Here is a 20,983-nt window from a genome sequence, read left to right on the forward strand (position 1 = left end):
AAGTTTTATTAGGTTTATAAGGTACTTATGGATTGTAACTACTACTTGAAGACTCGATCCAAGTATTTATAAGGTTTTATAAGATGTTTTTAAAGGTTTTACAAGTTATTTTAAAGGATTTTTAAGGTTTTTCAAAGGTTTTACAAGATATTTTAAAGGTTTTTAAAGGTATTTAAAATGCATTTATAAGGTATTTATAAAGTATTTATAAGATTTTAGATACATAAAAATGTAGTTTGTATATGTTTTAATAATGTTACATACATATTTGGGTAAATCTTATATTTTTAAGAGCATTTTTTATAAAATTATAAAGAAGGGGCATTTTTGAAAAGGGGCATTGAAAAAGGGGCATTTTTGCAAAAGCCCCATAAATTTATTTATTTTTATAAACAATTAAAATAATAAATTATAACTTAATTTTATCCAAAAAGATAAAAAAAATAAAATAAATAAACCACAAAAGAATTATATAATAAAATTTTGGTATATACTTTTGGTAATATTACAAAAAACTAAAATAATAATTTTTTTTGGCAATCATAATATATGACCTTTGAATTTTCTATATTATGAAATTCAAAGTATATGCAAAACTCATATATATATACATATATATATATATATATATCCTTAAACACCACAAATCAAAGTATATATTATGATATTTATAAATTCATTTTTCTTTATAGATTCAGTTTTTTTTATAAATTCAAAGGTCGGTTATATATATATATTTATATAATATATATATATATATGGTGGTTTTAAAAAGAAAAATGAGTTTGAATTTTATATATATATTATACCAAATTCATTATATATATATATAAATGATTAAATGAATTTTATTTGTGGTGATATTATATACTTTGATTTGTGGTGATATTCAAAATATACATTTTATTTTTGGCAATCATTTTTCTTTTATAAATTCAAAAGTTATTTTTCTTTCTAAAAACACAATAATATATATATATATATATAACCAACCTTTTAATTTTTAAAAAGAAAAATGAATTTATAAGAAAAATGATTGCCAAAAAGAAAATGTATATTTTGTTATATTACCAAAACTTTATAACAAAATATAGCACAAAAAATAATTTGTGGTCTATTTTGGTATATTTTTTGTTGTTGTATATTTTGTTATATAAACAAAAGTATAGACCAAAAATTTGTTATATATATTTTTTTGTGGTATACTTTCATATTATTTTGTGGTATACTTTCATATTATTTTGTGGTATATTATTTTTTTGGTAAAATTAATTTATTATTTTTAATTGTTTATTAAAAATAAATAAATAAAAATAATAATTTTATTTATAGAGAAGACATTTGTTTTCTTTTATATTTGTTTTTGGGTCAAAATTGGGTTAAAATGGAGTCAAAATTGATTAACTTTGGTTAAAATTCTGGGTAAATCAAACCGGATTATATATTACCGGTTAACTGATCGGTTCAATTGGAGGCGTAGTTTTAAGAACAAATTCGAAAGTACGTGTAGTTTTATTGAGATTAAAGTTTTTTATGGTGGTTTTTTCAGAGATAAAAAGTTTGGGTTGAAAAGTTGAGATTGCAATTAGTATAGGGCTGAAAAATCAGCCAACCCTTTTAAAATTGTACCCAATTCTCGATGTGAATATTTTCAAGTAACGTAATGGGTTACTACTATGACTAGATCATGGTCCGTGCTATACATCACGTGATTTAATATTTTTTATGAATTAAATTGTATATTTTGTAATCTGAAATAATAATTAAATTGTACATTTTGAATTAGGATTACTTTTCTAATCTGAAATAATAAAATAAGATTAGGTAAACAATCCAAAAAATATCACAACACAAGTAATGCTAATAGGAAAAGCTAAGCAATATTTGAGGACATATTATATTGGTTCGTATTACAGACGCCTATATAAATAGGAATCTTTCCAAATCTACCACATTTTGAAATGTGGCATTCCAAATCTACCACATTTGAGAAAAGCTTTCCAAATGTACCACATTTTGTTGCCACATGCCTAAATCCGGACGAAATTGCCCTTGATGGAGAGAGAAGTGTGTGTCAGAGAAAGAGACAACTTGGGACAAGATGGAGCAGTCTGCATTTAATGCTGCACGTTTACAATTGTTCTCTTAATATATTAGATAATATTAAATTAAAATCGGGGACAAGTTCATATGGAATGAGTAATATAATTAGATCGGGAACAAATTCAGATCGAATGAGTAATATAATTATATCGGGAACAAGTTCAGATCGAATGAGTAATATAATTATATCGGGGACAAGCTCATATGGAATGAGTAATATAATTAGATCGGGGATAAGTTCATATCGAATAAGTAATATAATTAGATCAAAGACAAGTTCATATCGAATGAGTAATAAAAGTAGATCATGGACAAGTTCAGATCGAATGAGTAATATAATTCTATCGGCGACAAGTTCATATGGAATGAGTAATATAATTAGATTGGGGACAAGTTCATATCGAATGAGTACCAGAATTAGATTGAGGACAAGTTCAGATCAAATGAGTAATAGAATTAGATCGGGGACAAGTTCATATGAGAAGAAACCCAAATCTAAATGTGTAGAATTAGATCGGAGACAAGTTATGATCGAATGGGTAATATAGTTAGATCGGGGACAAGTTCAAATCGAATGAGTAATATAATTAGATCAAAAATTGAGCATGATAATTTTTATCATCTAATTCTCTTGATTGTCCATCGCCAGATGGTGTAGTTTTGTCCGCCAAAAATTTGGATTTACTCGGGGACAACTAGATCTTTCTGTTATTCCGCAATAGAAGGAAAAAAAGTTCAATAATCCGGGTAGGTGAAGACAATAGTGCTCAACGAATCTGTGGACCAGAATAGATGATGTGAAATCTATATAAAATTCAAAACTTTTAAACGAGAACAATTGGTGGACAAGATGTGAGATTCATGATAATAGAGCATGATGATTAAATCGGGGACAAGATCTAGACGCAACAGAAAATTTCTAATCGAAGACAAGATTTCGAGACAAAACCGAAAGTTAATTGTTTAGTCTCATGAGAAATAATGTTTCTCTGTTAAAGCGCACGTGTCCCGAGGGATGAGAGATAAATATGAAAGCAAAACAGTTAAAGAGAAGTCAAATCGTTGCATCGTGGAACACGAAAATTTCTTCAACAAGAGAGGGTAAAATTGTAACTCCACAGACCAAATGTGGTAGGATTGGAAAGACAATTCCAAATGTGGTACATTTGGAAAGTTTTGGGGGAAAATGTGGTAGATGTGTTAGTTTTTCCTATATAAATTTATTATTTTTGGATCGCTCAAGTCTTTTACGGATATAAACTTGAGAGATTCGCCGGCATGCAGATTCATGCTCAGTTTAATCTTTCTTAGTCCTCCGTCGCTTATAGGCTTGTATATATATATATATATAGTTGTGGATGTTCAGCATCCACAAATTCATCTGGAGCTTCAAGATCTCTATCCACTGGTCCTAATAGGAATGAGGAGATAGAAATTAAATCCTTACTTTTGCGTCTATGCATTTCACTCTACGCTTCACATTGCACAACCTCCCGTTGCTGATCCATATCTATTACAACCTTTGTCCAACGTTACAAAGAAGAACCTCCTCCGAGAGAATGACGTAACACCAAAGACATTCTCTCTCTCATCATTTGTCAAACTATAAGAATTCGACAAAGACGTTTCAACAAACAGGAATAAGAGACAAATATATGAAAACTCAATATCTAAAAATGGGTAATGAATCCAAAATGTGTGTGAGTCACGTGGGATTGCAAAAAAAAACATAACAACGTCAACGTGAGTCACGTGGGATTTCAAAAAAAAAAAAACATAACAACGTCAACGTGAGTCACGTTTATATCCAAACAGCTAGCTAAACCTAAAACACCCAAGGATTTTTTGCATTGTTGGTTCAATCTTCTTTCTTAGTACTAGATATTGTATTATGAGATGTGTAATACTAAAGTTTTTACTACTCCCTCTGTTCCTGAAAATTTGATGTTTTAGAGTTTACACATATATTAAGAAACAATCATGATTTAATCATTTAATAATTTTTTCTTTTTATTAAATATTTTTAATAATGTATGAACCAATAATAATCTAAAACAGTTAATTATTTGTAATCATTACGCCTTGAAATCTACGATTTGTTAATATCAATTAATAAAAAATAAAATAAAAAACTAGAAAAGCAATCTTTGTGGAACAAATATAAAACACTAAAACATCAAACTTTCAGGAACGAAAGGAGTATGAATTAAGAAAATCGTGTTATTTAAGTGTCTAAAATTGATAAAGAAAACATTCGATATGAAGGATTAATGTTCCTAATTTTTGTGCAGTAGGTTGCGGAGTAGGTTGTAGAGTAGTCTAGGAATATCTTCATCAATAGTTTTTTTATAGAAAATACAAACTAATAAAATGAGAAACTTTTTGGTGGATTTTTCCACTTTTTGGAAAACTCACTCTATAAAATATTATTATTTTGTTTTCCCTAATTATGGAAAATCCATATGTGATAGAGACTATGGATGCTCTAATATATAATAATCCGATATATGCCATGATGGTCAGACAACACACTATTCGACATATACCAATATCAAAACTAAGAAAGCCTACATCGGCGAACCCAAATTTTTTTTTATCCGGGTCATTAATAAATTAAAATGTACTTTTTAATATATCGCATAATAAATAATATACAAGCATACTATATCTCAAAAGAAAGTTGTTGTTTTGCGGAAGAAAAAAAATTATAAGAGAAAAAAACGTACTTAAGTTGTCATAAAAAGGAAAATTAGATCAAAGGAGTTAATGAGAAGAATCGAACATGGGTCATGAAGTGACCAAATAGGGGTGTCAAAATGGGTTAATACCCATGGGTTATCCGAACCCGTCCATGATTTTAGTGGGTTTGGGTAGAATTTTTTTACCCATATATATATAGGTTTCAGTGGTTATCCTATTAGGGTTATAAGTTTAATGGGTAAAACCCATTAGGGTCATGGGTTACCCATGGGTTTCATAACCAAAACTAAAAAGTAAAATTTATATATATCTATATTAATATATTATGTAAAATTTATATAAATATATGTAAAATATCTTTTTTTCTTTACAACTATCTTTTTTATTTGGTTTTATGGTTCTTTGGATTTGTGGTTTTAAGATTTTAGGATGTTTTTCTACTTTAATATCTAGATTTTTTAATTTATTATTTAAAAACTTTTGTTCGTTTACAATTTTATGTTATTTTTTGGATTTTTATTATTTATATATTTTATTATACATATATATGGGTACCCATATAACCCACTAAGCCAATAGATTTCTATAATAATGGGTTTGGGTATGTAAATTCAACCCATATAAATATATAGGTCGGGTCAAACCCGTCCATTAAACACTCAAATCCATGTGGGTTTGGGTCGGGTCGGGTCGGGTTACCCATTTTGACACCCCTATAACCAAATTCAAGGAATTGCCAAAATACTTAAGCATAAAAACAGATATATAATTATTTTACTCAGGTCAACTGGCCTACCTACCTGGTTAGTGGGTCTGCCCCTGAAAGCCTATGCTTTCATATTATTGAAGAAAGTGATAAGAAGATGCTTAACCAGAGGACAGCTTGCTGACATGCATCTCTTGAGTATGACGGATAATTTCAAGGTCCTGCCAGATTAGTGGAGTCTCAACAACCGCACATGCAGCTCTAGCTTGCAACATGTGTTAGGGCCATGTTGATGGAGCCTTGTTTCCATTCTCCTCTTACTTATCTTATAAGCCCTTCCAACTATTGATTACATTTAATTATATTCACATAGATAATACATTGTCTAATTACCGTTGTATTATATATCCCTTGGATGCTTGACTAATTAGTGTATGTAACCCTTATGGATGAATCATAGGTGGTGGGCTAGTGGTTCTAGTTTGGTGGAAGAGTGGCTCTGTTGGTCTAGGTCAGAGATCGATTCTCCGCAGACACAGAATTGCTCAGTTTTATCCTTTTGGCCACATGGGTCTTGGCCCATTGTTTACGGCCCATTTGAAAATTTGGAGGCATCTTACCCGTGGGGCATCATCTGATTCATCTCCCCATAAATTAGTTCTCAACCCCTTCATAAGCCTGAGAATTTACCCTGAGTAAAAAAAAAAAAAAAAAAACTCTTATGCATGTATGTCAAGCGGGATGATTGGATTAGAAAGCGGGATACCATAAGCACAATGAAATTTATTACATGATCCAGCGTAACAAATATTAAAATTATTATGAGAATTATTTAGATACATTTAACAGTCCCCTTAATTTATCTTTGGGACGTCATTTAAATCTTTAATGGTTATAAACTTGAGAGATTCGCCAGCATGAAGATGCTTGCTAAGTCTAATCTTTCTTAGTCCTCCGTCGCTGATAGGCTTGTATAGTCGCGGATGTTCAGCATCCACAAATTCATCAGGAGCTTCAAGATCTCTATCCACTGGTCCTAACAGGAAGGTAGCGGTAGTAATCCTCATTTTGGCCTCTATGCATTGCACTCTATGCTTCACATTGCATAACCTTCCATTGCTCCATATCTATCATAAAGTTTCAAAAAACCAAAAATAAAGTTTAATTTTCATGTTCAACACATTTTTGAAGTATACTAGCTAATGTGATGATATCATCTCACCGTAGCCATGTCACCAAGGTTGACAAGAAGCGTGTTCGGCAATGTGTTAATGGGGAAAAAGGATCCTGAAGAATTGTCCATGGCTTCAAGTCCACCAACATCCTCATCACCTTGAAGAATTGTCAAGAAACCAGGATCCGTGTGTAATCTCACACCGAGTTTTCCAACTGCTTCCGGTTTAAAATGATATTTGTTCATCCGAAAATGGCTAGGCCATCCTCTCAGAAAATGTTGGTCCACCACTCCATAGCTCTCCGCTAATCTCCTTGCCAGATTCCTTGCAAGATCATCAGTAGCTTTCGCATACTTTAGCATAATCTCCCTGCAAATAGCCAACAACCAAAAAAAAAAAAACATAAGATTAATGTTTCACACAGTTTGATGGATCCAATTACCAATTGTACAATAAATAATAACCTTTGATCTGCGGAGGCGTCAAGTTGATCACAGAAATTATTGACAGCTTGAGGAGATGCCATGTCAAAACTACCAAATGATTCATAAAAAGGATTCAACTCACTTAGTGGCTTGTAACCACTACCTAGTAACACATCGGTGTTTCGCACTTTCATCTCATGTGGACGTTCATGGAGATCTCTAACAGTCTTCTTCATCTCAGCCATCAAAGACAAAGAAACCCCATGGTTTATCACCGTGAAACATCCCCATTTTTCACTTGCTTGGCGAATTTTTTGATTCAGAATTTGATCATTAACCTCTTCCAAGTCTATTGTCGGAATTACTCCACTTTTTTTGTATGAAGGAATTACTCCATTTACTTCCGCCATTATCTTCAATGGAAAAGTTTGGAAAAGAGAAAAAAAGAAAAATCTTTCTCTAGTCAACGAAAAACTCTTAAGTCCAATGGCTGTACGAAAAATAACATCTTCAGAGAGTGACGTAATTAGTGAGTTCAGTAGCAAATTAGTTAAACGAAAGATATGATCAAAATACCAAAGTATTCATCGAAAAAAAAAAAATACCAAAGTATTCTGAATTTGGCAAAGACGTTTAAGGAACAAGAAGTAACACTAAAGAGTACCTTAATTTCGTCGGGGATCTTACTATCTCTAGATAACCTCGAGAAAAACGAAGGAGTAAATATACTGGAAATTGACTTATCGAAGGCGAGAGGATATATATAAAGAAGTCGCAAGTATTTTCGACCGCAGAAGTCTGCCTCAACAATCAATAAAATACTCTCCACGCTTTCCACGTGAATTTGAATACCATCGGAACTATGCGTATACATGCAAATTTGAAGTTGCATAGTGATCCAACAATGTCTCTAGTACAAACCATTAGAGTCTATACCGGTACCACAAAAATGAAATCATTCAAAAACGCTATTTAAGTACGTTTTCGAAAAAAAAAAAAAAAAAAAAAAGAGTTACGTTTTCGAATGATTTCAAGCAAAGTTTTAGTAATAACAACACAAGATCAACGTCACCTCTTAGCGGTTTGTGATATACGTGTCATCATGGGCGGATCTAGAGCCACCAAGGAGGGTGCATCTGCCCCCTATGCATTTATGATATGATATCCAAGTATTCAACTACTCTTAAAAAAAAAAAAAAAAAAAAAAAAAAAAAAAAAACTACTCTTAAAGTTGCACGCCAATGGTTCTTGCATAAATTGTGTCAACACATGAACACAGTATGGAATTTTTGTTCTTGTTACTGCCAATTAGATCATCAATCTACCAATCGTTTTGCAATAAGGCTCAGGATCAGGAACAAGTGGACCTCTGGGGTTACTGAATATGATTTTGATAATTTCTTTCTTCTCTTCAGGTACCACCAACAAAACAGGGGATCAATAGTAGTATTTCATCCACAAAGATCTCTAGGTAGAAAAATTTCATATATTGCAACAATCCAATAGGTAATACATCTTTAATACATTCTTTATTTCTCATTCTTAGGTAAGAAATTGCAGTTTTCTGGTTCCATAGCGCTACCATCTTAAAATGCCTTCTAGATCATTTATTTAGCCCTTCATGGGTTATAAGCTTGAGAGCTTCTCCATCATGCAATTTTTTGGTCATTCTAATATTTCGTATCCCTTCGTGACTAATAGGCTTGTATAATCTCGGATGTTCTGCATCCACAAACTCACTTGGAGGTTCCAAATCTGTATTCATTGGTCCTAATAAGAACGAGGCGATAGAGTACCTCATCGTTGCTTCTTTGCATTGCACTCTATGCTTCACATTGCACAATCTTCCATTGCTCCATATCGTAGCCATGTCCCCGAGGTTGATAGCAAGTGTGTTTGGCAACGGGTCTATAGGGAAAAAGGTTCCTGAAGAACTGTCCATAGCTTCAAGTCCTCCAACATTTTCATCATCTTGAAGAATCGTCAAGAACCCTGAATCCGTGTGCAGTTGCACACCGAGTTTCCCGACAGTTTCGGGTCTAAAATGATATTTGTTAATCCGAAACTGGCTAGGCCATCCTTTGAAAAAGTCGGTCTCAACCAGCCCGTAACTCTCTGCTAATCTCCTCACTAAATCCATTGAAAGTCCATTGATAGCTTTCGCATACTTTACCATAATCTCCCTGCGAACTCCAAAATACATCAAGACATAAATCAATATTTCCATCACAAGAACCCTTTGAGACCAAAGAAAAAAGAAGTTAACCTTTGATCCGCAGAAGCTTCGAGTTGGTCACAAAAGGTATTGACAACTTGAGGAGAAGCCATGTCATAGAGACCTAATGCTTCATAGTAAGGATTGATTTCATTTGGAGCTCTGTAACCACTCCCTAGAAGCACATCGGTGTTACGCAGTTTCACCTCGTATGGACGTTGAAAGAGATCAATAACAGTCTTCTTCATCTCAGCCATCAAGGACAGTGAAACTCCATGGTTAATGACCCTGAAACATCCCAATCTCTCACTGGCTTCACGGATTTTCTGATTCAGAATCTTATCAGAAACCTCTTCCAAGTCTATAGTCGGAATGACTCCATTTAGTTCCTCCATATCTTCAATGGAGAGGTTAACACAACAACCTAAGGCCAATGTTTATAGAGAAAGAAACATCCTTTAGAGAGTGAAGTAATCAATGAGATCAGTGTCGAAAATTAGTTTCAACAAAGACAATTCTCTCTGATCAAATCAGTAAAAGTGGTCTGAATTCGACAAAGACTTTAAACGAATCAGAAGAAAAAGTTTAAAACTTTATATCTTTAAATTGGCTAATGATCTATAACGTGACGATTCAGACAACTAAAACAAAGAAAACCCGGTAATGAATTGAATTAGGCTAAATCAAACAAAAGATGATTCTTCAATTTTGCTTATTCTGGGTAAACATCAATTCCGTCACTCAAAGAAATTAAAGAGTACCTTAATTTCGTCGGGGATCTTGTGTCTCTAGATTTTCTCGACAAAACGAAAGAGTTGATGAAGTGAAAAGTGACTTATTGAAGGTAAGAAAGAAAAACGAAATCGAACTTGGAAGTAAATTTGGATCTACAGAGACTTTTCTGCTTGCGACACTGTTGTGTTTCTTTTTCGCCGCAGATGTCAAAATGACGTCAATCTGTTTGCTCAACGATTTCCACGCGCCAAATTTCTAGATTTCTTTTTCTTTTTTTGACATCAAAAGCTGAAGTTGCTGAAGTTGCTAAATTTCTTAAGAAAGGAAAAAAAATTCTTAAAATACATGAATGTAATTTTTCTTTCTATTTAATACATGAACAAACTCCAAGATACAGAAACTTTACTAGCCAAAATATACATACATAAATTAATATTACTCCATTTTAATATAAACTTTTAGTAATATATGTGCCTAAAATCACAAAATCTTTGTTAAAAATTGCAATTTACATCAAACACATAATTTTCTACGAATTTTTTTTTTAATTAAATTCTTACTTTTTAAGATACTTTTTAGCTTCCTTACCAAAAAAAAAGATAATTTTTAGCTTAGGATGTCCAATCTAATTTTATTAAAAACAAAAAATGAGTTTGAAAAGTAAAATATGATCCCTAAATATTTGACCCCAACTTTATATAACTCTTCTCACCTTCATCAGAAAGTACTGATGCTACTTCTCAAGTTTCTTACAAGATGTGTAAGAACTAAAAGACCCCAAATCTCAAATTTGCTTTTCCAAGTTTCTCAGGTTTAGAAGGAAGAGATCCCTGCGAGTTGTCTAAACTTCTCGTAAGAAACCCAAAACACGAACTGCCACGGTCCAAGCCTTGCCCATGTCGGGAAGAAACCTTTCCACAAAGCTCTTATTCCTTCTAACCTAACCGTCTTCACCAAACAGTCGTAGGAGTTTCTGTACACAGCATTTTCACCCTGGTTCATCATCCTCGTCTTCACCACATCAGCTGGACAACTCAAAGTTGTAGAAGCAAGACCCGACATTATCGAAGCAAGCGTGTGCGCAAAAATGTTATCCTCAGCAATCTTCTTATCGATGACAAAGTGTTTGGCGTGATCATAGCAAGCTAGTTCTCCCATATTCACTAGAAATGCTCTCTGGATGTTTGGAAGAACGCCTTTCCATAGCCCTTTTACTCCTTCTGATTGTAGGATTTTAGTGAAAGCTTCAACTGGTCCCGAGTATCTCGGTTTCAGGCCTTGGCTAACCAATCTACCATCTGCTTGCATTCTCACTTTGACCAAATCAGCTGGACTAGCCACTACCTGCATTTCTAGTATAACACACAATAAGAAGCATTTTAGATTGGTGTAGGATAAATAACACTCAAATGTCAAATCTAAAGATATAAACAACCTAAAAGATAGCTACATTTCATCGCTACGATAGAACTTCAGCAGCGTAAAAACAATTGAAAAGCCTAAAATGATTAAATTCGCCGGAGATCCCCGAGTTTCCATTGGTAATCAGTGATCTAAGAGAACTTAATTGTAACAAATAGGAGACAACAAGCAAGCACAAATTTTGGATTAAGGATCTGTGAAACACATTGAGCAATCCAAGACTAGGATCTGCATTGTTTCTAATCTCTGAACCAACCTAAAGTAGCAGCTAACTTTGAAATGGCACGAACACTGAAAGTTTTAAAACTTCAAGAAACTTGAGACAAAATCTCTTACTTAATAACTTCTTCTACGAAGCATTTTCAATGGAAATCAAACATAGAGATCGATTGTTCCATTCGAATTGTTCTACTTTAAGTTGAATCGGTATGTAGCTTAAATCCAGATTCGATCTACAGTCAATACAGGACTCTAAAGATTCACCGGTGAAGAAGCACCGTTACCTGAGCTATAACACCAGAAAATCCTCCAACGAGAGCCTTTGTGGCAAGAGGAAGAGACTCGCCGTTGTTAGTTTCAGATCCGACGATAAATCCTTTCAAATTCTCGTATCCAATGATCCTTATTGGCGTGTAGAACATGTGTCTGATAATCGCCGGAGATAGACCTTTATAGAGACCAATCACTCCTTCCTTCCTCGCAATCTCCGATACGACTCCGATAGCGCCAATCCGGTGCGTACCAGAAGCAGATCCCGAACCATGGAGCTGCATTCTAGTTTTAGTGAGATCAATCGGAAACGTAACTGACTCTGCGACCATCGCAGAGAGTGACGCAAGCAGGATCCTGGTTCCGGTCGGTGCTTCTCCGGCCACTCGGCTCCGCTCCATTTTCACCGGATTTGATTACCAACTCAAATGTGCATCACAGAGTTCAATTACCCAAAAACTGAATTATATTATATGTTGCCTATGCAACGACATCGTTTTGGTAACATAATTTTTTTTTTTTGTGTGTATTGGACGACGTCGTTTACTTGAAATGTTGGCCTTTTTAAAGTCTTATGGGCCCATGTCCACTAATTCTAAAATACAAAACTTTAGAGATAACATTGTGATTTTCCAGTAGACAATAATAGTTTTGAGCTCCTCCCATTTCCTATCCTCAACACAAAAAAAAAAAAATCATGAGCTCCTTCACCACCAACACTCCACCACCGTATCTCCTCCGCCCAAATTACTATCGCCGTGTAAACCCACCGTTCTCCGTCGTATGTTGCACCGGAGAATCCCAACAAGACATCTTCACTCGCAGGAGAACCCTGACCTCATTTATAACATTGACGGTCATCGGCCGTGCCACGTCATCAGCATTAGCTCAGGAGAAATGGGGGACGAGGTCATTCATAAAGGAGAAATATTTTATGCCGGGGTTATCGCCGGAGGATGCGGCGGCGCGTATAAAACAGACGGCAGAAGGATTAAGAGACATGAGGGAGATGTTGGAGCACATGTCGTGGAGGTACGTTATATTCTACATAAGATTGAAACAGGCTTATCTGTCTCAGGATCTCACCAACGCCATGAACATCTTGCCTGAGAGTCGCCGGAATGATTACGTTCAGGCGGCAAACGAGCTAGTAGAAAACATGAGTGAGGTATACGTTATAATTAATTAATGAACTTTTTAAAAACAGAATTAGTAATTTAGGGTCAAACTTTAAACCACTTGATAATATTTCATATCTTTGTCAACAATTAATTATTATACTTACCAAAAAAAAAAACAATTAATTATAATTTTGCTAAATGTTTTTGACACAACAGTTGGATTACTACGTACGGACGCCAAAGGTGTACGAGTCCTATCTCTACTACGAGAAGACATTGAAATCGATAGACAATGTGGTGGAGCTTCTTGCTTAATTCAAATGTATTAATGTATATATCTTTCTTCATTCTTCACATGAAATTTCTGGACTCATTACATTACACTAGATATAAAATTAAAAAAGACTTATTCAAGAAACATTTCGTAGCGATTTCTATGCAAAATCAGATCGATATATATGTGCATAGATATCTTAGTGCCGCGAGAGGGAGATAGCCGAATTGATAACAATAAGCATGAGTAAGATCACTGCGCAGAAAGAACCGATGAGAGATCCCGAGATGCGTTCACAGAATCCGTCAAATTGCTGGCAGATCGGTGGCCAATTAGCAGTTGTGTTCCCCTCGTGAGCTAGATACACGGTGGCTGTTGCTGCAGATGCACCAGAGCTCACCAAAGCCAGCATCACCTGATTATATTATAGAAACAATAAATTGTGTTAGGTTTCTTGGGTCACAAGTTATTTTGTGCCCTGTTTTGTTATCCTATGATCTTAGATTTAACTTGACCACTATTATCTCTACGCCGTAGAATCATTTATGCAGTTTAGATCTACTTGTAGACAGCCGTTAGGTAATTATCTTGACGGTTTTGGTTTATGTTCGATGTAAACTATATTAAGACAAAATTTATCTACACATATTACAACTTTCGACCATATATAGTACGATCATAATGAATAGGAGGGAAAGGGAACAACGGAAAAGAGGGAGCGAGATACTTACCGTGTCGATAACGAGCAAGATGATTCTCGAGGTTTTAGCTTTAGTACTAAAGATATGAAAGATACTCACCGGTAGAGAGAGAACCAAATATCCACCAGCAATCGCGTTTGCAACCACGAAAAACCTATGAAACAGAGCAGTATTGTTATATATCCCACAATCAATTCATGACAAATCGATATTGATCATTGAATAATTTACATGAGCGTTGGTAAGTCGCTGTATTTAACTTTGAGAAGTACGAGCTGGCTTAAAGAGACAACAGATTCATGTGTTGTTCCCATGGCAAGCGCACTTCCTATAGTTCCAAAAACAGCAAATAACCGCAGAACGAATCCAAGAACCGATATTCCTTTGTTTATAACTAACTTTGGCTCAAAAGTAATAACTTTCCTAGATGATCTTGAAGTTTCCCCAGCTTCAATCTGTTTTGCTTCCCCTGCTTTTATTCGTTGTGCTTCCTCAGCTTCAATCTGCTTTGCTTCCACAGCTTCAATATGCTTTGCTTCTTCCATGTTAGCTCTGTGACTGTTTACTAAACAAAAAGGGTCCGCAGTTTATATAAATCTCCAGAGTGTAACACTTCAAGAAGTGGTTATGACTTTGAAATAGCTGATTATAATGGAGGAAAAAAGAAAAAAGATGTAAAAGCATAATTAATTGTGGTATTCATATAAGGACAGATAATTTAGGTTTTTTGCTGAGGACATATAATGAGCAAAGATTTATTTGTTATCTTGTGTTTAGTTTATCCTCTCTTTACCTGCTCTATTTTGTTACATCAAACAACAGCCTATAGGAATTCTCATTTTGGCATCATATTCATGTCCTTGGCTAAATAATCTAAGCTATAAAATTTGAAGTGTCTCCTAATTTGACTGTTACTTTTCTGAGAATGGTGAATATATTTTATTCGTAGAGACAGAGAGAAGAAATTCAAAAGATTAAAGCTACCCAGATTGAATTTAGTGATTCGACGATGTAAATCTCTCATTCATTGTCACATTTAAATGTAAGATTGCTTTAAGTCACGACGACAATTGATGATGTTTTTGTCTTCATAGGCGTTTTTGTTCAAGAGGTTCTTTTTGAATTGTCCCACATCGTTAGTTTTGAAAAGCTTCAGTCATAGCTACGGGTATAAAAAAGAAGCCGGGCCATCTAAACAATTCATACCTTTCTCGGCCTTTTGGCTAAGATCAAGTGTAGTATCTGTTCTTATCAGTTTAATATCTGATATGTGGGTCATCGGCTCACACGATATTAACTCTATTTTTTAAGGGAGAAAGCCCATTAAGATAGCTTGCTATCTGGGCTTTCGAGAGTCGCCCATGCGTTGCACTATTGCATGGGCCGGGCTCAACCCGCCAATTAATTAGTCCTAATTTTGTAGAATCGACTCTTCATATTAAGTAAGTCAAGGCCCAAAGGAACCCAATTTGGTGAGATTCTAATACACATGTTTACTAGTAAAATTGCAATTGTAACTTAGTCCCACATCGATTATTATGAGGATATTTAGTGTATTTATATATACATCTGAACTTCAGTAAGTTCAGCACGTCACTGGACGAAGTGATTGGGCTTTGGACTTGTCAAAGTTCAGACTCAGGAAAGTCCCCGGGTCACTTTTCCGTAGAGATACGGAACCTCGGCAATGAGAGAATCATTACGTCGGAGAGACATATTATCGGCTGAGACACGTGTGTGGAGCCTTCTCTTCGACGAATGATAATATGGCCGTTCGTTTCAAAACAGTTATTCACTTGGGTCTTCCTTCGGACCAAACTGAACGGGGCTTATGTTTCAGTGACAACATCTTTTTTTGTTTGTCGTTTTGATGGATAAAACTAAGAAACTGATATAGAGGATAAGACTCAAGAAAAGATTTTCAAGGCCTCGTCGACATCTCAAGTTCCTCTGCTTTCTCCACTTTTTATTGTGCTTCAAAACAGAGAGAAAACTTGTAACATTTGAGGACAGTTTAAGAAACGGTTAAAGACTCTTTACTAGCCAATATAAGAAAATGTAAAGAGTAAGTGTGAGATTTTTTATATGAATGACAGAGAATTTTGCTGAGCAAAGACTTTTGTAATCTTGTGTTTGTCCGCTTCTTCTTACCTACTCTATTGTGTACATCCACTAACTTGAACTAAAAGTATAATTCTTGCCAGAACAAAGTGAAGTGGACAAGATCCAGAGTATCCAGACATCAATCTGAAAAACAATAAAAGCGTAGAGAGTATTGAAACCTATTGGTATTTTTATGTAATACAATAGAATAATGAAATGTCGGTTACTATAAATAGAAATTAAAAAAACACTTGTGCAAATTCAAAGAGTATACCAAAGTAGAAAACTAAAAGAAAAAAGATGAAAACACACCCACTCTTGTTTACATTTCTTATGTGAATTGCATAAACAACTCTTTTCTCTCTATAAGTAACATCATTTTGTATAAAAATTGCATCAACATTGAAGTTCCTGAAACTGTTGAACACTCTCAATCTTCCTCTCTAAGATTGGTTTTCTTGATTTAAGAAACATAGTTTCTTCTCTTAGAATTCGAATTCTGCAAGAGCAAATATATACTTAAGTAGAATATCTTGATTGATTGATGCATATGACATGAGTTTTTTTCAAATCTTGAGGACCAGTACATACCATTCTGCTGTGGTCATCGCGTTTTGCGTATTTGGATTTGCTCGAATTTTCGGTCACTTGAGGGATATACGGAAAAGATGTTGGTAGCAAGACAAGTCCATGATCCATGTCAAAAGAGTTAGCTCTTAATCGCAAGATTACTTGCGTAAGAGCTTTCATAGCGGCATCAGGATTTCCTGTAATCTAACCACAGCAAAAGAAAACAGGAACATTGGCTTAGTTTTAAAGAAGGAACCAAAAACAAAACAAAAACATGTCCAAACACAATATATCCGAATGTATTTATTACCTGAACCATCTCTTCATCTTCACGTGCAATTTTTGGTACGTCTTCTTTCTGAAGAATACGGATATTTGCTCTTGTTACACTCCTCATCTCGGATATAACCGCACCACCTTTTCCGATGAGACACCCGATTTGGGAACTCGATACAAGTAAACGAGTAGAGATTGCTAAATCATTTGCATCTTTACCCACTTTCTCACTGCATCGCTGTTGTAAGCGTATTGCTGCATTAACCGCTGGAGATTGATCTTCGTAGAACTACATGCAACAAAAAAGGTCGGTTTAAATATGAAATAATCTTTGTATGATATAATATAAAAAAGATTGCATTACCTCTTTTGATGATATGACAATTATGCAATCATCTTCATCAGTTTCTGAGGTATTGACTCTAATCGTAGCACCAGTTTCTTGCCTGATCTGATTAATGAAACCACCGCCTTTTCCAATTACACCTCCAACGTTTTCAGCTGGACAGATGAAGCAAACACAAAACTCCCTTGCATCTGCTATATCTCTACGCACAGCGTAGTTTCTGTGAGAGCTCGTTAGCGCTGCAGACATTAACATTGCACCAGGTTGATGCATGGAACTCGAAGAAGACAGGAGTAAGTGTTGAAACCGTGACGGATTAGCATGAAGCAGTGAAGCAACTTGATAAAGAGCTTCTCTAACAACCAAAGGCTCTCCAATTATCTGAAAATTAACCAACACAAATCATTAGCTAATTTAGAATCTTTTTTCTCTAATCATAATAGAATAAAGACTTGTGAGTTGTGAGTGTATCTCACCTGAAGAAGCTCATCATGACTCAAAGTCAAAGCACAAGAAGGTAGATGATCTTTGATGACACGAATCTGAGCATTGGTGTCGTTACGCAGATTCTGGATGACTTGCCCTCCTTTTCCGATAACGCAACCAATTTGGTCAGACGGTACAAGCATCCTCACAGTAACCGTTTGTTTTTCACCAAGATCATCATCATCATTACCATCATCATGATCAATGTCCGCTACAACCATGTCATGAACCTTGAAAAGAGCATCTAAAGCAGGACAAACAAGTTCACCATCATCTCCAAAATGATTCAACTCCTCATTAGTGGAATATATGGTAACAACACGCTCCTCGCAACCGGGTAAAGCCTCGTTTATCCTCATGTTTGATTTAGTCTCAGACCTTATCTGCTTAGCGATGTCGCCACCCTTCCCGATAATGCTCCCGGTCTTTTTCACCGGGCACAAGTAGCGGTACACAGTTTCTTCTGACCCAATAACATTTTGATCTGTATCATCATGAAGATTTCTTCTCTTACTTCCTCCATTTCCAGTTAACTCAGATTGGAGATTAGATCTCTTACCATGAATGTTCCTCAGAGTACTAGCCATTTTAACAATGACGACAACTCGAAACAATCACAATGCTGCAGGAAGCTGGAGAAAACATGAAAATGAATTCCAATTTAGAGCTTATATTGTTCATAATAAGATCCTTCATATATCAACAAACACTAAAGAAATACACAAAACAGTCTTTGAGAATTCTAAATCTATAAAGATCAGATCTTAGCAACACATAAGAAAGCTCTAGCTAAAATTAACCAGCCAAATTTTCAGACATAAACACCTTTGACTTCGTCGGTCAACTATATGCTAAATCAAGAAACAAAATTACTCAAGAAACAGAGATTTAGGTCAAATCTCTCCACGGATTATACTTTTTTTATGAAAAATTGAGCCAGGAAAACCATACGAACGAAACCAATCAAGATCCATGACACATCACCGACCAAAGCAAAAAACATTTTTCAAGAATTCGATTTCTACAACATTTCATTGAATCAAAGCTTTGGATCATGCAATGCTTACAGGAGTAGAAACCTTTGATGATGGGAGCTTTCACTGGTCGATCTGTCCGTTTAGCCGGAAAATGTGACCGCTTCTTCGGCTGCTGCTTCAATGGTTTTTTTTTTTGGCTTTTTGGGTTTGAAAGCAGAGAAATACAAGTTTTGGGGCTAACGTCTATATATTAAATATAAATATCTGATTACAGGTGGCTTTTTTTAAACTATTTTCTTTTAACTGTTCTTCGGGACGTGACGGCACGTAAACTATTTTAAGAAAATATATTTAAATATAATGTACCTGAAATTAAAATAATTTATTTTCGTTTAATTGTTGCTTAGAATTATGACGAAATAATTATGGTTTTCTAGAAAAATATAGGATTTTCATCGTTTTATTTGTTCTTCGAAAGTTAGAGTTTATACTGATTACATAAATGTATTTTACCCAACTTTTAAAATTATCACCAACTACATTGACAAATCAATGTTCAACCATCATTATAGTTTGGTGAACTAATATTTTAAAGTGCTAACGAGTAACGACATCATTTTGTTGATTTAGCGAGAAAAAAAAAAGTCTTTTATTTTAGCATTTTTAGTGTCATTTATATAACAGACTTTTGGTCAAATTATGATAAAAAGAATAAAACTAAATTATTAAACTATTATGACTAATACTTTCTTATTCCACTTGTGTCCGGTGGCTTTCGATTATTGAGTAGCTGCGAATTATATATGTTGTGAATTATAATTTTACAACTACTATGAATTAGTCTTCGTTAGTGGAGTTTTCTCTGCATGTGCTAGATTGAATACAATCATATCGAAATATATAAAGAATGATAAAAATAATTTCTTTTGACAAATAGTAAATTATCTGAAATCCAATTAATTAAGAAGGCTATATAAATTACTCCCTAGCAAATATGCGTAGAAATTTGGTAGTCAACGTCGATCGTAATACCTCAATTGAGTTGGGTCGGTACAGGTTCCAATCATACTTTTGAAACATCCCATGCATGTATGGATCGAGACGGGATTTCAGATAGATAATTTACCGGTTGACCGTAATTGTTTTTTTCTTCAAAAAAATTTAGGTTCATGCCTCATGGTTCTAATTTTACAATTTCAGATTAACTGTTATTTTACAATGTTATTATACGCATTTAACACCACCATTCATATACATCGTTGTTGATTTATTTATAACTTCTAAAATTATTGTAAATTAAATAAAAACAAATTATGTTGAATTTTTGCAGTAACGGATGGTAACGTTACCGTGAAATTATAAGTATATTTATAATAATTAAATTAATAATATATAAAAAGGACCGTAGAAATCTCCTTGGTCAATTGGTTGACTAAGGGTTCATTAATATTTTTACACCCAGAGGTCTAGGGTTCGAGTTCCAGACATTACGATTTATTAATAAATTTGCAGATTATTGGAGGCAAGTGTGCAGAAGATTTCCAGCAATGTACAATTATAGCCGTTTGCTAGGATTCTACACAGAGGTGGAGGTGAAGGAGGTGAGCTTGTAGAATCGTCTATGTAATAGTTCTCATAATTTGCAATTAATAATAGATTTAGACGACAAAAAAAAAAGATAAGAAAAAATGTCAATAGTTGAACATATCAACTATTTGTATATCAAAAATTATTAACTTTCCATTTAAATTGACCAAATGAACGTTTAAAACGGTAAAATCTTTTAACCATTTGTTTAGTTGACATCGAAAAACAACAAAATTACTCATATTTCGTAATTTCTAACTATTTGTTTAAGTTGATGAAATAGAGATTTTAAACAGCAAAATTAACTCAAAATTTTAAGATTTTTATCCATCTTTTTAAGTTGACAAAACATGTTTCTAAAAGGGCAAAATCAACTCAAAAGTTTTAATTTTGTTTGGAGAGTTATGAATTCAAAATTTATTTATTCAAATTATATAATAGTAGAAAGGTATTAAAAAAAAAAACTTTTACCCCCCTAATTCACCTATAGTTTTTTTCAGTAAAAGCTAATCAAACGACTAACGAGTGGCCCAACTGTATTATGTGATCCTTCATTAATTTCGATTAGATAT

The 20,983-nt window shown here is 34.2% G+C and overlaps 6 protein-coding genes across 11 annotated transcripts; 1 reads left to right on the forward strand and 5 right to left on the reverse strand.

The window, feature by feature from the left end:
* Positions 1-6,272: 6,272 nt before the first annotated feature.
* Positions 6,273-8,241, reverse strand: LOC9326102 (2-oxoglutarate-dependent dioxygenase DAO). Of its 2 annotated transcripts, none has more exons than XM_002892742.2 (4): positions 7,774-8,241; positions 7,149-7,522; positions 6,732-7,053; positions 6,273-6,636 (listed from the first exon to the last, which is right to left on the reverse strand). In XM_002892742.2, exons 1-4 carry the CDS (start codon positions 7,999-8,001, stop codon positions 6,364-6,366), a joined length of 1,197 nt encoding a protein of 398 aa, XP_002892788.2. In that variant the 5' UTR covers positions 8,002-8,241; the 3' UTR covers positions 6,273-6,363. The 2 variants fall into 2 exon arrangements, with proteins under 2 accessions (XP_002892788.2, XP_020866556.1); XM_021010897.1 differs by having other exon boundaries at positions 7,149-7,599; positions 7,774-7,834.
* A 334-nt stretch (positions 8,242-8,575) lies between these two features.
* On the reverse strand, positions 8,576-10,289 carry LOC9328851 (2-oxoglutarate-dependent dioxygenase DAO). Its single transcript, XM_002892743.2, has 3 exons — positions 10,086-10,289; positions 9,376-9,748; positions 8,576-9,292 (listed from the first exon to the last, which is right to left on the reverse strand). Exons 2-3 carry the CDS (start codon positions 9,717-9,719, stop codon positions 8,713-8,715), a joined length of 924 nt encoding a protein of 307 aa, XP_002892789.1. The 5' UTR covers positions 9,720-9,748; positions 10,086-10,289; the 3' UTR covers positions 8,576-8,712.
* Positions 10,290-10,676: 387 nt separating this feature from the next.
* LOC9328852 (mitochondrial uncoupling protein 3) lies at positions 10,677-12,434 on the reverse strand. The gene is made up of 2 exons (XM_002892744.2): positions 11,985-12,434; positions 10,677-11,403 (listed from the first exon to the last, which is right to left on the reverse strand). The coding sequence occupies exons 1-2, from the start codon at positions 12,369-12,371 to the stop codon at positions 10,873-10,875; spliced, it is 918 nt and encodes a 305-aa protein (XP_002892790.1). The 5' UTR covers positions 12,372-12,434; the 3' UTR covers positions 10,677-10,872.
* Positions 12,435-12,607: 173 nt separating this feature from the next.
* On the forward strand, positions 12,608-13,516 carry LOC9328853 (photosynthetic NDH subunit of lumenal location 2, chloroplastic). Its single transcript, XM_002889994.2, has 2 exons — positions 12,608-13,138; positions 13,308-13,516. The coding sequence occupies exons 1-2, from the start codon at positions 12,668-12,670 to the stop codon at positions 13,404-13,406; spliced, it is 570 nt and encodes a 189-aa protein (XP_002890040.1). The 5' UTR covers positions 12,608-12,667; the 3' UTR covers positions 13,407-13,516.
* LOC9326103 (casparian strip membrane protein 6) lies at positions 13,336-14,884 on the reverse strand. Of its 2 annotated transcripts, XM_021012442.1 has the most exons (4): positions 14,860-14,884; positions 14,298-14,631; positions 14,097-14,220; positions 13,477-13,780 (listed from the first exon to the last, which is right to left on the reverse strand). In XM_021012442.1, the coding sequence occupies exons 2-4, from the start codon at positions 14,609-14,611 to the stop codon at positions 13,565-13,567; spliced, it is 654 nt and encodes a 217-aa protein (XP_020868101.1). In that variant the 5' UTR covers positions 14,612-14,631; positions 14,860-14,884; the 3' UTR covers positions 13,477-13,564. The 2 variants fall into 2 exon arrangements, with proteins under 2 accessions (XP_002892791.1, XP_020868101.1); XM_002892745.2 differs by lacking the exon at positions 14,860-14,884 and having other exon boundaries at positions 13,336-13,780; positions 14,298-14,790.
* Positions 14,885-16,339: 1,455 nt separating this feature from the next.
* LOC9328854 (KH domain-containing protein HEN4) lies at positions 16,340-19,076 on the reverse strand. 4 transcript variants are annotated; one of them, XM_021013614.1, is made up of 7 exons: positions 18,927-19,076; positions 18,407-18,479; positions 17,838-18,331; positions 17,380-17,742; positions 17,050-17,304; positions 16,761-16,943; positions 16,340-16,668 (listed from the first exon to the last, which is right to left on the reverse strand). In XM_021013614.1, exons 2-7 carry the CDS (start codon positions 18,432-18,434, stop codon positions 16,633-16,635), a joined length of 1,359 nt encoding a protein of 452 aa, XP_020869273.1. In that variant the 5' UTR covers positions 18,435-18,479; positions 18,927-19,076; the 3' UTR covers positions 16,340-16,632. The 4 variants fall into 4 exon arrangements, with proteins under 4 accessions (XP_020869273.1, XP_020869272.1, XP_020869271.1 ...); XM_021013613.1 differs by having other exon boundaries at positions 18,915-19,076; XM_021013612.1 differs by having other exon boundaries at positions 17,838-18,479.
* Between the last annotated feature and the right edge of the window lie 1,907 nt (positions 19,077-20,983).

Source organism: Arabidopsis lyrata, assembly GCF_000004255.2.
Source record: "Arabidopsis lyrata subsp. lyrata unplaced genomic scaffold ARALYscaffold_1, whole genome shotgun sequence".
Taxonomy (NCBI): domain Eukaryota; kingdom Viridiplantae; phylum Streptophyta; class Magnoliopsida; order Brassicales; family Brassicaceae; genus Arabidopsis; species Arabidopsis lyrata.